Here is an 18,628-nt window from a genome sequence, read left to right as displayed (position 1 = left end):
TTTAAGGCACATGTCGGACTCTTATTTAGGTTCAAATGACATACGTTAAGAGGCTCATATAGGACGACCATTGCAAGAACGGAAATACATTGGCTTCGGCCTCCCATATTAGTTCATACCGACTGTAAACGCTCAAATTTAGATATTTTTTTTTACTTAAAATGTTTACTGGGTAAACTTAAGTTTTTGCAAGGGCATGCATTATTGGCCAAATATTTTTGAAAAACGCTGGATTACAGATTAAAACTAATTCAACCGATAGCGTAATGGATAACTACCCACCAATATAGGACAAATTGGGTACATTTTGGATTGAATTTGTGTGAGGAGTATGCGTTCTTTTTCAACAAGTTTTGGGTACTTTTCTTTGAGTACTGGATTCACCGGGCAATTCCTGACATAAAGCTCCGACGCCTGTTTGTGGAGTTCACCAAGGACCTGCTTGTGTTTTTTTGCTTCATACGGCTGGGTTCTCCTCAAAATGCTTACGGAGATGACTCCTTAAGTCCCGCTTCCCAAGGCAGTCGGTTCTATGTACCGGAGCGACTCGGGATTTTTCCCGACCAAGGACTGTCATTTCAGTGTGACCCCATTTAATTTGTTTCGTCCCTCCCACAAATTGTCATCCTCCCAGCAGCTCCTTGCAGCAGGACTGCTACATATTCTCTTACTCCGGGAAGGTATCGAACCCAATCCGGGTCCGTCTCCTGACCCCGGTCCTGAGAAATGGGTTTGCTGCATTTGCCAGAAAAGAATCTTTTTAGGACGGTCATACTCTGTTCAGTGTGTCTCGTGCAAGGGATGGTTGCATCGGACAGGTTGTTCTGGGCTTGATCCCAAAACCCGACGTCCACGTAACTTTTATAAATCTTTTGTGGCTCCTTGCTGCTCACGCCCAAGGGCGTCCCGTAGTCTACGCCTAAGCGCCCACCCCCCCACTACCTTCCAGCAGCCTCGCTGCTCAGCAAGCCACAACAAGTACCCGCTGCTGCTCGCGCCCCACGGCGCCAACAACTCAAACAGCTGATACCACTCATAACTACTACCTTCGTAGTAGAGCTGGTAACAATGCTGAGCATCAGCCCCTGCCCCCGTCTTCTTCTCCCCCCCTCTTTTCTGGCAGCAATCGTGCAGGTCAGGGAAACAGACTTCTAGTCCCTGCCTCCGTTTGCACCGTCTGCCAGCACAGAATATATAGGTTTGCGACATCCGCTCAATGCAGCTCCTGCCTTGGGTGGTGCCACTTTCCTAGATGTTCTGGTTTCCGCGACGGCAACCCCTCGACGGGTTTCATCGCGCCATGTTGCCAGGTCGCAAACCCAAATCATCCGGGTACCCCAATGCTTGCCCAAGGGCGCCCAGTCCCAAGGCCACAACAGCAATTGCGTCCTGGCCTTCCACAACCTAGGCGTAGTCACCCCTCACTTACCCCTAGAGTGGCGGCGTCACCCCTCATGCACTTCAGAATTCTGCAGTTCAACTGTAATGGACTAACTGGGAAGATTACGGAGATAGTCGATTTCATGAAGCGGCACAACATCCGCATTGCTGCGATTCAAGAGACTAAACTCACAGCAAGATCTGCATTGCAGACCTGCTCTGGTTATAATGTCCACAGGAAAGACTGCGAGAGCGGAAATGGAGGCGGCCTCGCGATTATTATACACCACTCTGTGCAATATCATATATTTGATCCTGGCATCGACCGCAGTGAGAATGTCTTAGAACGTCAAGGCCTATCTGTCCGGTCAGGCGATGCAAATCTAGAAATCATCAACATCTACATCCCTCCTGTCACCTGTTGCCCCAGTGGATACCGCCCTAATATCGAGGCCTTACTCACTGGCAACAATCGCATTATCTTAGGCGATTTCAATGCCCATCACGACCTATGGCATTCAAACTTGCGGGCGGACAGTAGGGGTGAGATGTTGGCGGATCAAATAGACGAAACGACGTTCTGCACAATAAATGGAGACGCCCCCACACGTATGGTAGGAAGTTGCCATAGCTCGCCAGATATCTCAATCGTGAGCGCAGAACTCGTAAACTGCGTCAACTGGCAGCCGATGGTAACATTGGCATCCGACCACCTGCCCATACTTATTTCGTTCGAGCGTACCGCCGACTTCATCGTCACCGAAAAACGCACTTTCATAAACTTCAAAAAAGGAAAGTGGGAAGAATATAAATCTGCAACAGACAGCAGCTTTGCTGCCCTCCCTATCCCGACTGATGCCCGCCAAGGGGAGCGTGCCTTCCGTAAGGTCATTGAATCCGCCTCGGCACATTTCATTCCCGCCGGGAGAATTCCCGAAATCCGGCCCCACTTCCCGGCGGAGGCCGCGAGCTTAGCGAGGGAACGCGACCTTATAAGACAGCTTGATCCAGGCGACCCCCAAATAAGGGATATAAACCAACGCATCAGATTGCTTGTGGACGAACACAAGCGGGCGAAATGGGAAGAGCACCTAAGAGGTTGTAACCTCTCTACCGGTGTAGGTAAACTTTGGTCCACCGTAAAGTCCCTATCGAATCCGACTAAGCACAAAGACAAAGTTTCCATCGCCTTTGGCGATAAGGTGCTGTCGGATGCGAAAAAATGCGCGAGCGCTTTCTGCCGACAATATATAATGCATCCTACGGTCGACAAAAATAGACGGAGAGCCAATAGACACGCACATAAACACAAACTCAGTGCGTCACCAATTACCATCACCGCTAGAGAGGTTGAGGACGCCATTGGTCGCGCTAAGCCATCCAATGCAGTGGGCCCAGACGGCATAGCCATGCCGATGCTTAAAAAACTAGGGAAAGAGGGTTTCAAATATTTAGCGCATGTCTTCAACCTGTCTCTTTCCACCTTTGTCATACCCGAGAAATGGAAAATGGCCAAGGTGGTACCGCTACTAAAGCCTGGGAAACCAGCTAACGTAGGTGAGTCATATCGTCCGATATCTCTCCTATCGCCAGTGGCAAAGACGCTTGAAGCCATTTTGCTCCCTTATTTCCAAGCACATTTGCAGCTAGCCCCTCATCAGCATGGCTTCAGAAAACTCCATAGCACTACCTCCGCGCTAAATGTCATTAGCACCCAGATAAATTGCGGTTTGAATCAATATCCCCACCATAGAACAGTACTCGTAGCGTTAGACCTATCAAAAGCTTTTGATACGGTCAACCATGGCTCGTTACTGCAAGACCTGGAAGGGTCTACCCTTCCCCCATGTCTTAAAAGGTGGACGCAAATTATCTGGGTGGTCGGCAGGCATCGGTGCAATTCAGAAACGAAACATCAAAGCAAAGGAGAATTAAACAAGGGGTGCCACAGGGTGGTGTCCCATCTCCGCTTTTGTTTAATTTCTACATATCTAAGCTACCTTCACCACCGGAAGGAGTCACAATCGTTTCCTACGCCGATGACTGCACAATAATGGCCACAGGCCCAGGCCCACAGATCGATGAGCTATGCAATAAAATAAACGGCTATCTCCCTGATCTCTCCAGTTTTTTCGCCTCGCGAAACCTGGCATTGTCACCGACTAAATCTTCCGCGACCTTATTTACAACATGGACGCCCCAAATGTCGACCATATTGAACATCCACGTCGATGGCAATACGCTACCGACTGTCCTACACCCCAAAATCTACCTCTCTGAAGTTGGCAAGACAACTTTTACGTGGAAAAAAATTACCTATTGGGAAAATTGCCGTAATTTATCCGTGAAACAAAAAAATTTGCCGTGGCCATATTTTAGAAAATACAGGGTGGCACGCCAACTTCACGTGAAGTTAGCGTGCCACCCTCAGAAAACCACCTTAGATACCAACTAGGAAAATAATTCTTGCACACGAATTTGCCGTAAATTTGCCGTAGGTAAGTGGCATATTATATAATTTCGAAAAAATAAAATTTAACTTTTTTTTATGGTGCACCGCCAACTTCACGTGAAGTTAGCGTGCCACTTTTCGAAAACCACCTCAGACACCAGTTAGGAAAATAATTCTTGCACGTGAATTTGCCGTAAATTTGCCGTGAATTATCCGTGAAACAAAAAAATTTGCCGCGGGCACGTTTTAGAAAATACAGGGTGGCACGCTAACTTCACGTGAAGTTGGCGTGCCACCCTCAGAAAACCACCTTAGAGGCCAGCTAGAAAAATAATTTGGGCACACCAATTTGCCGTAAATTTGCCGTAGATAAGTGGCATATTTTATAAATTCGAAAAAAAAAAATTTCAAATTTTTTTTATGGTGCACCGTCAACTTCACGTGAAGTTAGCGTGCCACCCTCAGAAAACCACCTTAGAGGCCAGATAGGAAAATAATTCTTGCACACGAATTTGCCGTAAATTTGCCGTAGATAAGTGGCATATTTTATAAATTCGAAAAAAAAATTCAAATATTTTTTTTATGGTGCACCGCCAACTTCACGTGAAGTTAGCGTGCCACCCTCAGAAAACCACCTTAGAGGCCAGCTAGGAAAATAATTCTTGTACACGAATTTGCCGTAAATTTGCCGTAGATAAGTGGCATATTTTATAAATTCGGAAAAAGAAATTTCAAATTTTTTTATAGTGCACCGCCAACTTCACGTGAAGTTAGCGTGCCACCCTCAGAAAACCATCTTAGTGGCCAGCTAGGAAAACAATTCTTGCACACGAATTTGCCGTAAATTTGCCATAGATAAGTGGCATATTTTATAAATTCGGAAAAAGAAATTTCAAATTTTTTTTTATAGTGCACCGCCAACTTCACGTGAAGTTAGCGTGCCACCCTCAGAAAACCACCTTAGAGGCCAGCTAGGAAAATAATTCTTGCACACGAATTTGCCGTAAATTTGCCGTAGATAAGTGGCATATTTTATAAATTCGAAAAAGAAAATTCATTTTTTTTTTTTATGGTGCACCGCCAACTTCACGAGAAGTTAGCGTGCCACCCTCAGAAAACCGCCTTAGAGGCCAGCTAAGAAAATAATTATTGCACACGAATTTGCCGTAAATTTGCCGTAGATAAGTGGCATATTTTATAAATTCAAAAAAAAAATTTTCAAATTTTTTTTCTGGTGCACCGCCAACTTCACGTGAAGTTAGCGTGCCACCCTCAGAAAACCACCTTAGAGGCCAGCTAGGAAAATAATTCTTGCACACGAATTTGCCGTAAATTTGCCGTAGATAAGTGGCATATTTTATAAATTCAAAAAAAAAATTCAAATTTTTTTTATGGTGCACCGCCAACTTCACGTGAAGTTAGCGTGCCACCCTCAGAAAACCATCTTAGTGGCCAGCTAGGAAAATAAATCTTGCACACGAATTTGCCGTAAATTTGCCGTAGATAAGTGGCATATTTTATAAATTCAAAAAAAAAAATTTCTAATTTTTTTTATGGTGCCCCGCCAACTTCACGTGAAGTTAGCGTGCCACTCTCAGAAAACCACCTTAGTGGCCAGCTAGGAAAATAATTCTTGCACACGAATTTGCGGTAAATTTGCCGTAGATAAGTGGCATATTTTATAAATTCGAAAAAAAATTCATATTTTTCTATGGTGCACACAATACTCTTCAATAGTTCTAAAACGAGTAAAGGTGTTGATTGCGGCAGTAAGGAGTGCTCTAGAAGAGTCACAACTCTGAAAAAATTATATATACTCTGCGTCAGTTATGCGTAAATATATTAAATTAAATAGTATTAAATAAGCACTGCGCCTACCACTTGTTTCGGGATGTTCGCTCCAGCTTGTATCATACGTAGTAGCATTGTTTGAATAGTAACTGTATCTTGCCTTTCTGTTATACCTGCACATACAGCATATTGTCCAACGTTACAATTTATAACTCCAATATGGAGAAATAAACTATGTGACTTCCGATTATCAGCGTGCACAATTTTTGTAGCTATACCAGACGTTGAATCAAGAATTAAAGGCACCAGATCCGAGTAAAGATTCCAAAGTTTTAATTGGAAATTAGAGAAAAAATATATAAAAAAAGGATCACATCCAATATGTTGAATAACATTTATTCCTTTGGCTCTTCTCTTCAACATACACAACGCTTGAACTGGATCTTTGTGTAGATATTTTGATGTCTTATATTCTGACATAGCTTTGGCTAAGACATTGTCACTTGGCAAAATTGGAGGATCTGGATCACCATGCTGTTGGAGCTCCATTCGTTTTTTGGCTTTATAAACATGAACTTCTTGATGCACAATTTCGTTTATTGCTTTTTTTCTATTAATGCTACGAAGTGGACGCTTTCCACATTTTTTTCCAGTAAGTTTACCTCTCAAGGCACAATAAATCTTTGTTACGTTATCATCCTCCTCGTTAGATATACAACAATTAATTTCCGTACCACATCGGCATTGTCCTTAAAAAATTGTTTAGTAAGCGATTTTTAGTACGAGTATAAAGTAATTATAACACTGTGGGACACCAAAAAATATGTGGCAAGTGGTCCCGTTTTCTTGTAGATGCTGAATATATAAGAAAGGCGGCATACAAGATTTTCCCCGGACACCCTTTTACGAGCCTATAACTTTTTGGTTATGAACCGATTTTCTCCTCTTTCTAGATCTTATAAGATGAGATGTGGGCCTTTCCAACCAATCGACAAATAGGGGAGCCCCTAAAGATAAGTTAAACAAGTAGGGAAATATCTTCGCCTGTGCTTTTCATGAATGGATCTTATCCCATTCGTAATATCCGAATAATCGGCTGTTTAAGATATGTAATATATGTATTAGGGTGGGTCGATTTGTATGGATGAAAGTTAACCGATATCGCGCAATAGATTTTTCGATAGGATTTGGGCTCAAGAAAAAACTTCGACTACACATACCCCAAAAAATAATTTTCGAGCCTGCGAAATTTCATTTTTTTTACTTTTTTTCGACTTTGATTTTAAAGGTTTTTTTTCGTGACCTATTAAAAAAAATTCATATGTGTCCGACCCAAAAAATATTTTTTTTTTTTTCAAAAAACTGTTATTTTTTTTTTTTTTTTTCAAAAACTGTTATCGCCAACGGTTTTAGCGGACATTGTTGGGTCGGACAGCGTATACATGAAAATTTTACAATCAAATGAAAATTTTTTAGTAGGTCATGAAAAAAACCTTAAAACCCAAAGTCGAAAAAAAGTCAAAAAAATGAAATTTCGCAGGCTAGAAAATTATTTTTTTTGGGTATGCGCAGTGGAACTTTTTTTCTGAGCCCAAATCCTATCGATGACGCGATATCGGTTAATAAATCGACCCACCCTAATATGCATATTGAAGATATGTATATGTATATTTAAGCGTAATTTTCGATTAATATAACTAGTATAACAAATTTATTTGTACTTTGTACTTTGATGCAAAATTTCACATTTCTTGTGGTATGCGTGAGATAGCTATGACCATGAATAACTTATCTGAACAATATATAACGTATGGGTAAGTATTTGATGAAACTTGAAGCTTCTAGCCATTAAAATGGTGTATAAATGACGGTTTATATGGGGTTTATACTATATATATCAACGGTGCATTGGTGAAATTTTAAGATTCATCTGTTAAAATAGGGCAAAAATTACAAAAATTTTCTTATCTGAACAATCGGTTACATGGGATATATACTATATATACGACCGATCTCACAATTTTTTTTTCAGGCAACAAAATGTGCTATATACGAAAGCATATGATGAAATTTGAAACTTCAATCTGATAAATTTAGGAAGATGTGACAAAAATCCTCTTGTTTTAAAAATCGGTTGTATAAGGGATATATGCTAATGTGGTCCGATCTGCCCGGTTCCGACAAATTTCCAATTAGACACCAAAAAACAAGAGCTCAAATAATTGCATACGAAAACTGTGGGTAATAAATAATACTAACGATACATAGGTATATCATATTTGTATGGCAGAGGGTCGACATGTACATATGAGCCATTATTTTCGAAAGTATACTTTCAGCTAATATGAGAAAATAGCAGTTATAGCAAGCCGCAGATATATTCTTTTCAAATGTGTAATGACGAAGTCAAACAAGCATGACTTTTTACAGTATTATCAAATAAACTTAGCTGTATAATGATATCAAAAAAGTTTTTTGGACAATGCCATAGCTCAACTCAAGTTTGTTTTAACATATGTATACATATGATGCCAAATGTCTCGTATTGGCCGGGACATCCCGTATTTTTCACAAATTTAAGCGTCCCGCCGGGAAATGCTATATCCCGGCATTTTCACAATATTAAAATTAATAATTATAATCTGCTACGAAACATGGCCATATTTGCGGCTTTGATTGTATTCAGCTCCTTAGCATATTGCATGCAATTCTGTAAAGAAAAATTCGTCCCTACTGTGGTTCTGAATATTATCCTCGTTTGACATTTCGCACACCTGAATATTCATTTTGCATGGGGAATTGTTGTGCTTTAAAATAACGTTTGGGAAATTAACCCATATAATATTGAATTCGCATTAAACACAAGAAAACGTATTAATTGCCGAATGAGCAACTTATACAAATATATAGGTGTTTCATATTTTTCAAATGTCCCGGGAAATTTTAAAAAATCCCGGGAAATGGCTCAAATTTGAGGTCTGTCCCGGGAACCCGAAATAAAAATCTGGCAACCCTAATACATATGTGAGGTGAGGGTGTTTTGAGCAAATTTTGAGTTTTAGGAAATGATATCTCAGTGAATGCTAAAAATTCGCAAAAAAAAATTTTTTTGCTCGACTTATGCCACTTAAAAAATTTTGTCTTAATGCATTCAAGGCCTTTAAAATTTGAACTTATTTTTCTGGATTTTGTTTTTGAAACTAGCACGATTTCCTTTGGTGCTCAGAAACTGTTTTATTTAAAAAAATATAACAATTTTCTTTACATACTGAAATTTAATACATAAACCTTTAGCAATATTTAGAATCAATACAAACGCAAACCCATCTATATCACGATACATGAAAAAATGGACATATGTTACTTTAAAAAATAAGGGCTCATATGTTTATGTTGGTATGAATTTGCATGCTTACCTTTTATTTTTCCGGCAGATCCATCTCTGGTGACGTGATGCGACTTAAAATTAAAACCATGTTTAAGTTTAGAATGATTCCAAATAGCTCTGGAAATTTCATCACTCCACAGATTGGGTTGCAACACAGTCTTTACCCTCCGTCGTTTTTTTCCATTAATTAAGGTGTAATATGATATTTCGTTTAACATTTCATTAAAGGTGCGTTTATTGATTGTGAATGAAAATGTCTCATACTGGTCCACGGATAATACAGTGGAATTCAAGCTCTGACTTTTACTATTTTCTATCAGAAATTCACTTTCTACACTTTCATTAACTTGGCTTCCATAAATATGGTCTCTTAAATTATATCTATTATTTACTACATAGAAATGAAGAGTGGATGCACTTAATTTCACTTCCTTGGAAATACACTTCCATATTTCGTTTGTAGCACTAATTTTGCCCCCCATTTTTTATGATTTCATTCTTAAAAAAAAAGAATTCGACTGGCTAAAAAAGTTGGGTCAGTCTTGCACGGTTTACCGCGGGGACGTGAAGCCATTGTTCATATATGTAAATATTAAAATTTGTAATAAAACTTTTCGCGCACTTGCTAAGTGAAACTAAACCGTCTAAATCAAAGAATGATACGATAGTGATTTGGGTAACCCAATTTCTATTCCTTTTAGGTACATATATGAGTGCCATTTCCATAGACCTTGTCATCGCATTCCATTTTCAATAGGCATCAACACTTGTCATCGCACTTACCACACGTTAGTAACAATCTCAACCCTTTCAAAAAAATCCGTAAAAAATTTCGTAAAATACAACGTAAACTAGAGAAAGGCTGCGGAACAGATCTTAGAAAATGTTATCTATACTCCTCATACTTATGTATTACAAATAGGACAGCTAAGTAGATAGTTGCGGTCATGTACGTTTGTACATACATACATATGTATATGACCTTCCCATGTTCGCTTACTTCATGTGTGTAATTTGTTTTTTTAATCACTGCTGCTAAAAAGGAACAAATTATGTATGTATGTAGCATTTCCTAATGCAACGGTCACAGGTAGATCTGTATCAAAAGCAGTTATTTGCTTTCCTATGCAACGAACTATGTTCGACCTTCACACGTGCTCAATCGGCTTTTCGTTGTTTACAACAACCCGATCGCCAACACCGATAGCATATAAGTAAAAAGCAAAACATTCTCACATTGAGACCTCTATTTTTGACAGACATTTATCTATATGTATGCCAAAAGTTCGATTTTAACAATTTACATAAACGAGAAAACTAAAACAAAAATATATACTGTTTGCTGATTGGCTACCGCTGCTGATTCTAATGGATTTATCGCAGACCAGTTTGGCACGAAAACACCCCTTCTATTATACACTGAGACAATTTAATTTTTTTTGGCGCAAATAAACATAAAATAGAATACTTTAATAATTCTATGTTACTTAAATTTTTCAAAAAATTAAGAATCCTTCTAAAACAGAAAGTTTTAAAAGTTGATTTCAGACATCTTGTGGTTTACACACAAAATTTTCATATTTCGAGATTTTATGATACCTAAATAAACGGCTGATAAAAGTATATAAAGTATACTTAAAGAGACAAAAATGATCGCCATCGCTGTCGCCAGGCTTATTTTTATAATAAAACTATGGGAAAATAAAACTTCGTTTGCGTTTTCCCAGAAAATAAAAGACTACTTCTGTTCTGAACAAGCAGAGTAGCAACATCGGATGAGGCTATTGTTTGCGCATTTGCGAAAACGTATTTTGCAAACAAACGCTCATGCGCAGAATGTTTTCATCGTTTAATGTTAACAATTTATTTTGTTTAAATAATAAAGTAGTATTTGTATGGCATATTTACGAATTAATTTTTGTGTGTTAACAAACATTCGTGCATATGTTCTCCCTCATTGATTTTTCATCAACAACTAAACCACTACCAATAAGATGATTTTAGTTTTACTCACACAGCCACAGTTTTCATTTTGGTGACCACTGTACTAATCAACCACAAACATTTCAACAACATAACCTAGGCGGCGCGCCGCGGCGTCGGCGTCGGCGTCTGTTTTTATGGCCTTAATACTTACACCAAAGGCTGTTCAGCTCTTGTCAACTGCGTGGGAATTACCACACATTCCAAGGACTCTGTACGAAGCATATGCATATACATAACAAACAGACAGACGTTTGTAGAATACAGACAGACGGCGCCATAGTGGCTATTCCACTATGTTCGGTACCGCAGGCGTTTTTTTTGTCTGTTTAATATTTGTACAAATGTACAATACTAGACATTGGCATCAGCGTTTTTTACCTTTAACTGTTGCATCAAAAGATGAAAAGTTCGCTACTGTTTTTTTTATCTATTTATCTTTGCGTATGGGTGTTTCCCGCGTTACGGATGCTCCATCCTGACACACTCTTTTGAGCATAGAAACCATAGCAGGCATAATGCAGGAAATTTGCATAGCTTTCTACCTAACTCAAATACAAAAATCTTTCGTAAGTGATGCACAGGTCATCATAAAGTTGCTGCTCAGATGTACATATGTAACTCATATTTTAAGCGGCATTATTGGAATGGTTTATGAAGGAACATGCAAAGACTATGGCGCATAGTCATAGTCAAAATAAAATAGATTTTATATTTAGCTGCAGATTTTTTGACAGATAGCTCATAGAAAATTACATCAAAAAGCTGTAACTAAATTTAAACCCTATTTTATTTTGACTATGGGCCTATATATTTTTATAAAATATGCCACTTACCATACGGTGCACCATAAAAAAATTTGAATTTTCTTTTCCGAATTTATAAAATATTCCACTTATCTCCGGCAAATTTACGGCAAATTCGTGTGCAAGAATTATTTTCCTAGCTGGCCTCTAAGGTGGTTTTCTGAGGGTGGCACGCTAACTTCACGTGAAGTTGGCGGTGCACCATAAAAAAAATTTGAAATTTTTTTTTTGAATTTATAAATTATGCCACTTATCTACGGCAAATTTACGGCAAATTCGTGTGCAATAATTATTTTCCTAGCTGGCTTCTAAGGTGGTTTTCTGAGGGTGGTACGCTAACTTCACGTGAAGTTGGCGGTGCACCATAAAAAAAATTTGAAATTTTTTTTTCGAATTTATAAAATATGCCACTTATCTACGGCAAATTTACGGCAAATTCGTGTGCAAGAATTATTTTCCTAGCTGGCCTCTAAGGTGGTTTTCTGAGGGTGGCACGCTAACTTCACGTGAAGTTGGCGGTGCACCATAAAAAAAATTTGAATTTTTTTTTTTGAATTTATAAAATATGCCACTTATCTACGGCAAATTTACGGCAAATTCGTGTGCAAGAATTATTTTTCTAGCTGGCTTCTAAGGTGGTTTTCTGAGGGTGGCACGCTAACTTCACGTGAAGTTGGCGGTGCACCATAAAAAAAATTTGAATTTTTTTTTTCGAATTTATAAAATATGCCACTTATCTACGGCAAATTTACGGCAAATTCGTGTGCAAGAATTATTTTCCTAGCTGGCCTCTAAGGTGGTTTTCTGAGGGTGGCACGCTAACTTCACGTGAAGTTGGCGTGCCACCCTGTATTTTCTAAAACGTGGCCGCGGCAAATTTTTTTGTTTCACGGATAATTCACGGCAAATTTACGGCAAATTCACGTGCAAGAATTATTTTCCTACCTGGCCTCTAAGGTGGTTTTCTGAGGGTGGCACGCTAACTTCACGTGAAGTTGGCGGTGCACCATAAAAAAAAGTTAAATTTTATTTTTTCGAAATTATATAATATGCCACTTACCTACGGCAAATTTACGGCAAATTCGTGTGCAAGAATTATTTTCCTAGCTGGTCTCTAAGGTGGTTTTCCGAGGGTGGCACGCTAACTTCACGTGAAGTTGGCGTGCCACCCTGTATTTTCTAAAATATGGCCACGGCAAATTTTTTTGTTTCACGGATAAATTACGGCAAATTCACGGCAATTTGCCCAATAGGTAATTTTTTTCCACGTAAAAGTTGACTTGCCAACTTCAGAGAGGTCCAAAATCTTGGGTGTGACGTTTGATCAGGATCTACATTTTGGTGTGCACGCAACCGCAATTGTTCAAGAATTCAGAGCCGTAATAAAATCCTCAAATCCCTGGGGAAAAGATAAAGAAACGCTCTTGACCACATACAAAGCAATTAGCCAGCCGATTACGTGCTACGCGTCACCCATATGGTCGCCAAGCCTAAAAACCACCCACTGGAAGAAACTACAGGCCTGCCAAAACACTGCTCTCAGAATCGCCACGGGCGTTAGGGATTCAAGGGGTTGTGTAGCGCAATATATAGCTTCTCCAACCCAATTGTCAACCTCACCTTCGAGCGGCGAATCCCGTTTCACTAACAGACGAGGCTCTGGCGACCCCAAGCTCCTCATGGAACTTGGGGGTGGGGAGGGAGGAATGGCCTGAAGGTTCAATGTGGCCATATTAATCGTTGCCGATATGGTCGGGCCAGCACCTTAATGGTGCTGTGTTACCGGAGCGTATCGGATCTGTATCCGACAAAGGACCATCACATCGATAACACTCCCCAAAGCCTTCGGGGAGTAACCTAATCGCTACAACAACAACAACAATCGGCACGGGCTGTCTTCTTATGTCCCCAGAACACCATCTGCATAATGAGGCGAGAATACTCCCCATCAGGGAGAGAAATGAGATGCTGACCAAACAGTTTGTTGAATACCCAGAAACCTGGGCATCCCAACAGACATCTGATTGACGAACCAGCACCGCCTAGGGGCCTAAGGAGTCATCTCCGTAAGCATTTTGAAGAAATACGGCACCTGAGAACCCAGCCGTATGATGCGGAAAAACACAAGCAGGTCCTTGGTGAACTCCATAGACAGGCGTCGGACCTTTATGTCGGGAATTGCCCGGTGAATCCAGTACTTGAAGAAAAATATCCAGAACTCGCCGAAGAGGAACGCATACTCCCCAGGGAAACGCGTGTCACTCTTGCTCAACTTCGTTCTGGATACTGTAACAGGTTAAACTCTTACCTATCCAGAATCAACCCCGACATACAAAATGTATGCCCTGCTTGCAATGTGTCCCCACATGACACCAACCATCTCTTTAATTGTAATGTGGAACCAACGCCTCTAACACCCCTTTCCTTATGGTCCACCCCTGTTGAATCGGCAAGTTTCCTTGGACTCCCGTTAGAGGATATTGATGACAATTTGTGATCGGTCGCGGCTATTAGGTGGGGCGAGCATTGCTACAACAACAACAACAACTCCTTAAGTCCCTAGGCGGTGTTGGCTCATCAATCAGATGTCTGTTTGGATGCCCATGTTTCTGGGTATTCAACAGGAACTGTTTGGTTAGCATCTCATTTCTCTCCCTGATGGGGAGTATTCTCGCCTCATTATGTAGATGGTGTTCTGGGGGCATAAGAAAACAGCTCGTGGCGATTCTGAGAGCAGTATTTTCGCAGGCCTGTAGCTTCTTCTAATGGGTAATCTTTAGGCTTGGCGACCATATGGGTGACGCGTAGCACGTAAACGGTTGGCCAATTGCTTTGTATGTAGTAATGAGCGTTTCTTTATCTTTTCCCCAGGTACTGCCAGCAAGGGATTTGACGATTTTATTACGGCTTTGGATTTTCGGAACAACTGCGGCTGCGTGCTCACCAAAATGTAGATCCTGATCAAACGTCACATCCAAGATTTTGGGGTGTAGAACAGTCGGTAGCGTAGTGCCATCGCCGTGGATGTTCAAAATGGTCGACATTTGGGACGTCCATGTTGTGAATAAGGTCGCGGAAGATTTAGTCGGTGATAATGCCAGGTTTCGCGAGGCGAATGAACAGAAGAGATCAGGGAGGTAGCCGTTTATTAGCTTTGATATGTAGAAGTTAAACAAAAGTGGGGATAGGACACCACCCTGTGGCACACCTTGTTTAATTCTTCTTGGTCTAGACGTTTCGTTTCTAAATTGCACCGATGCCTGCCGATAAGGACACTCCCCAAAGGCTTTGGGGTTGTTATTGATGTTGATGGTCCTTTGCCGGATGCAGATCCGGTACGTTCCGGTACCAAGCCCGACCATCTCGGGAACGATTTGTTGTGACCACATGCGACTTTCTAGGCCATACCGCCCTCCCACCCCATACATTGATGAGGGTCGGGGTCGCCAGAGCCACGGCTGTTAATGAAACGGGATTCCCCACGGATAGGTGAGGTTGACAATTAAATTTGGAGAAGCTATATATTGCGCTGGCAACCTGAAAGGCCTGCGTTACACAACCCCTTGAATCTATTTGGAATTTAGTCGCCTCTTACGACAGGCATACCTACCGCGGGTATATTCTAACCGCCTAACCCACTGACTCGTTCTTATGTATCGGAAAAGGCAGGGAGGGACGGGTGTAGCTCCAGAACGGAAAAAGTCAACGTTATAATCTTTAGGATTAACATTGATGTCAAGACGTGTCGTTTGACACATCCCTCGATATTTTTGGTAGCGTATTAGCGGTCGACCCCTCAACTAGACGATTACCTCATCATTATCTAACTAAAAACCCAACACGTACGGCGCCATTATGCAGTGCACAATTTTGCTAAATGGCGTCTCAATTATTCATTATCATAGTTACCAAAAGGTCTAGTGCAATTGGCCAAGCTATACCATACCTTGAGTAACGCCGTTTGCTCCCTTTTGTTCGGTGGGTGGTGCTGCACCAGACACCGCCTTTTCTTTGTCATTTAAATCAGTTTCCTGAGCCATTTTTCCGATGATGAGAGGATGTTACACAACAATTTAGACGTGTTTGTTTTAAAGTTCGAAATTAAATGCGTACACTTATGCAGCATCTATGTTTCAAGCACTTCTTACAACGAACTTTTAAATAACTATTATTATAATATTAAAGAAATTTTACTGATATATTGAAATATGCGGTAATTGTATGCACATGCTGCTTTAGAGATAGTAAATTTAGAACAGAATTTACCTGAAAGTCGATCTTTTGCTTTGGAGATTATGGATATATATCACAACGATATATGGTTGGCTCATCTATACAGCAACAAGATTCCTGTGTTTAGATTGTCAAAACCTGCGTGTTGCTGTTAGGCGAACGATATTAGAGTCCACATAAAACTCTGCAAATCTTTAGGGTTGTGGTAAAATAATGAGCTAAATTAGATGGATTTACTAAAAAAATTACTTTAAAAGAAGTGAAACTATTTTTAATAGAAAAATTGGCCACCATGGCAGTAAATAACAGGGCATTGTGCATGAAACTAAGTGTGATATGTTATCTGTCAACTGCCTGACAAGATTTTCAATATGGCTACTTTTTTGCGTTTTAACAGGGTGTTCAATATGACGGCGCCTATCTTCAGCGGGTGATAGAAAGAGATACAGAATGAGACAGCGATAGGCAATTACAAATTAGGTGATCCAATCCCTTTGGAATTTTGCCGTCTATGCAGAAGATATCACACTTAGTTCTATTCACAATGTAACAGGGCTGCTAACCGGTTTGAACCGAACCGTTTTTTTTTCCTTAACTCCAAAAACCGAACCAAATACCGCCCAAAAAAAAGGGTTCGGTTCGGTTCAAAATAAAGTTTCAACAAAAAACACTTAACCTTTTTAATTCACCACTTTGCTTGAAAATACAACTCTAAGATAAAACGGCATACATCTTTTTCTCGATGGCAACGCCGTGAGTTGTCACTTTTGATAGTAATAGGTAATAATTTCTACTGTTCGCGCCTGTGGTCAAAAGCTTGTGAAAAAATAAACAAATTTTTAAAATGAGTTCAAACCCTGTATATGAATAGCTACAAATATGAGCAATAATAGATGTGTTTCGTTTGCTCCGTGATTTTTCTTAAAATTTTTTCTTAAATGGATGACTTTTGTGCTAAGTGCAATAAAGCCTTTGCGAGAAATGACTCACTTGTTGTGCCATGTTCGGGTTTTTGCCAACAAAGATTTCATAGAAACTGTTGTGATGGCCAGATTTCAGAATATGATGTGAAATTATTTAAGCTTAATCGTAACATCGTATACTTATGTCAAGGGTGTGTTAACTTGCCTGAGCGCTTTATATCTTCTTTGGACTCTATTGTTGCTTCGCAGAGGCTTGGCATAGATTTTTTAAAAGATTTGTTCAGCTCTAAATTCGAGGATTTGATGAAGGAAGTTGAGGGGCTGAAATCGCTCATCAAATCAGATAAGCAACCTCAAAACTTTAACAGTGATAACATTAACAATGCCAATGGCCTACAATTCTTACATAGTGCCGTCAGTCCATCTTGTGTTAGTGTGCGGGAGGATACAAACAACAATAACGATAGGTCTGCTGCAGCTGCGCTTTCGTCTTTGCCGTTGTCTTTTACATCTTCTGTTTACCCTATACCTACGATGTTATCACCTGTTTTTTGCAATGTCAACGGCGCTTCGCCATTTGTACAGTCAAATGTTGTGAGTGGGCAAAATACATGTTCTTTAACAGATGTTACTAAGGGTCATGCAATGTCTGTTAATAATGCTATCGTGAGCAACGTACCTACTGCCGATGGGACTGTTATTGCTTCGACTGGTGCTCAAACGTTTGCCTCTGTTGTTGCTAACAGTGTGAATGCATTGGCTTCTTCAGCTGACGATGTTTATAATCGTAACAATGCTACTTATACTTCTACGAATCCTGTTAAATCAGATGCTGCTGATACTGCTAATGCTAAAGCGTCAAAATCTACAAAGAAGCGCACACTTAAGGAAAAACCTGCTGCAATTGCTGTTAACCCTGATGAGTTAAATATTCATCGTCGGGATTGGACATCCAACCTAGCTCGCCTAATAACAATAACCTCATAACAATAATAATAATAACAATAACAAGAATGCCAACAACAACAACAATGTCGGTAACAACAACAATAATGTTAATAACAATCATAGGCGTTCACGGAGGCGCGTGATTGGCTCTTGTGTGTCTACTGAACTTGGGGTAGCTGCTCGTTTCAGATGGTTTCATCTTTCTTCTTTTTTACCCTCGGTCAAACCTGAGGATATTATTGAGTATGTGATTAAACATACTAATCTAAATAAGCATCAACTGCAGTGTTTCAAGCTAGCTAAGGAGTCGGAGTCGATTAGCCGTAAATATGTAAATTTTAAACTTGGTGTAGATGAATTGCACTTTGATAAAGTTATGAAGCCTGAGTTGTGGCCAGTCAATGTGACGATCAGCCACTTCCGTTTTTTTTCAAAAGGACGCAAAACTACAACAGCGGACTTAGTTCATAGTGTCAATCACATGCCATGCAAATATATCAATATCTTTTTTCAAAATGTTTCTGGCCTTAGAAGCAAGACCGAAAATGTGCGCCTATTTAGTTCTTTATTGGAGTATGATGTATTTGTCATCATTGAGACTTGGCTGAATAGTAATTTCTTAGATGCTGAATTTTTTGATCCTAAGCTTTATCATGTTTTCCGTAAGGATTGAGATGCAACAAAGACTGGCCTAAATAGAGGAGGTGGCGTGCTGATTGCCACG

The 18,628-nt window shown here is 40.1% G+C and overlaps 1 protein-coding gene across 2 annotated transcripts in view; it reads right to left on the bottom strand.

Annotated features, from left to right (window-relative positions):
- clu (clustered mitochondria protein homolog) overlaps positions 1 to 16,044 on the bottom strand; it is a 294,616-nt gene extending 278,572 nt beyond the window's left edge. For both annotated transcript variants that reach the window (XM_067772983.1, XM_067772984.1), the window contains exon 1: positions 15,747 to 16,044. In XM_067772983.1, coding sequence (XP_067629084.1) covers positions 15,747 to 15,840 — 94 coding nt within the window. In that variant the 5' untranslated portion in view covers positions 15,841 to 16,044. The remainder of the gene's footprint in view (positions 1 to 15,746) is intronic.
- Positions 16,045 to 18,628: the final 2,584 nt, after the last annotated feature.

This window comes from Eurosta solidaginis, chromosome 3 (genome assembly GCF_040869045.1).
Source record: "Eurosta solidaginis isolate ZX-2024a chromosome 3, ASM4086904v1, whole genome shotgun sequence".
Lineage (NCBI taxonomy): Eukaryota > Metazoa > Arthropoda > Insecta > Diptera > Tephritidae > Eurosta > Eurosta solidaginis.
This window is presented reverse-complemented; position numbering and strand designations above follow the sequence as displayed.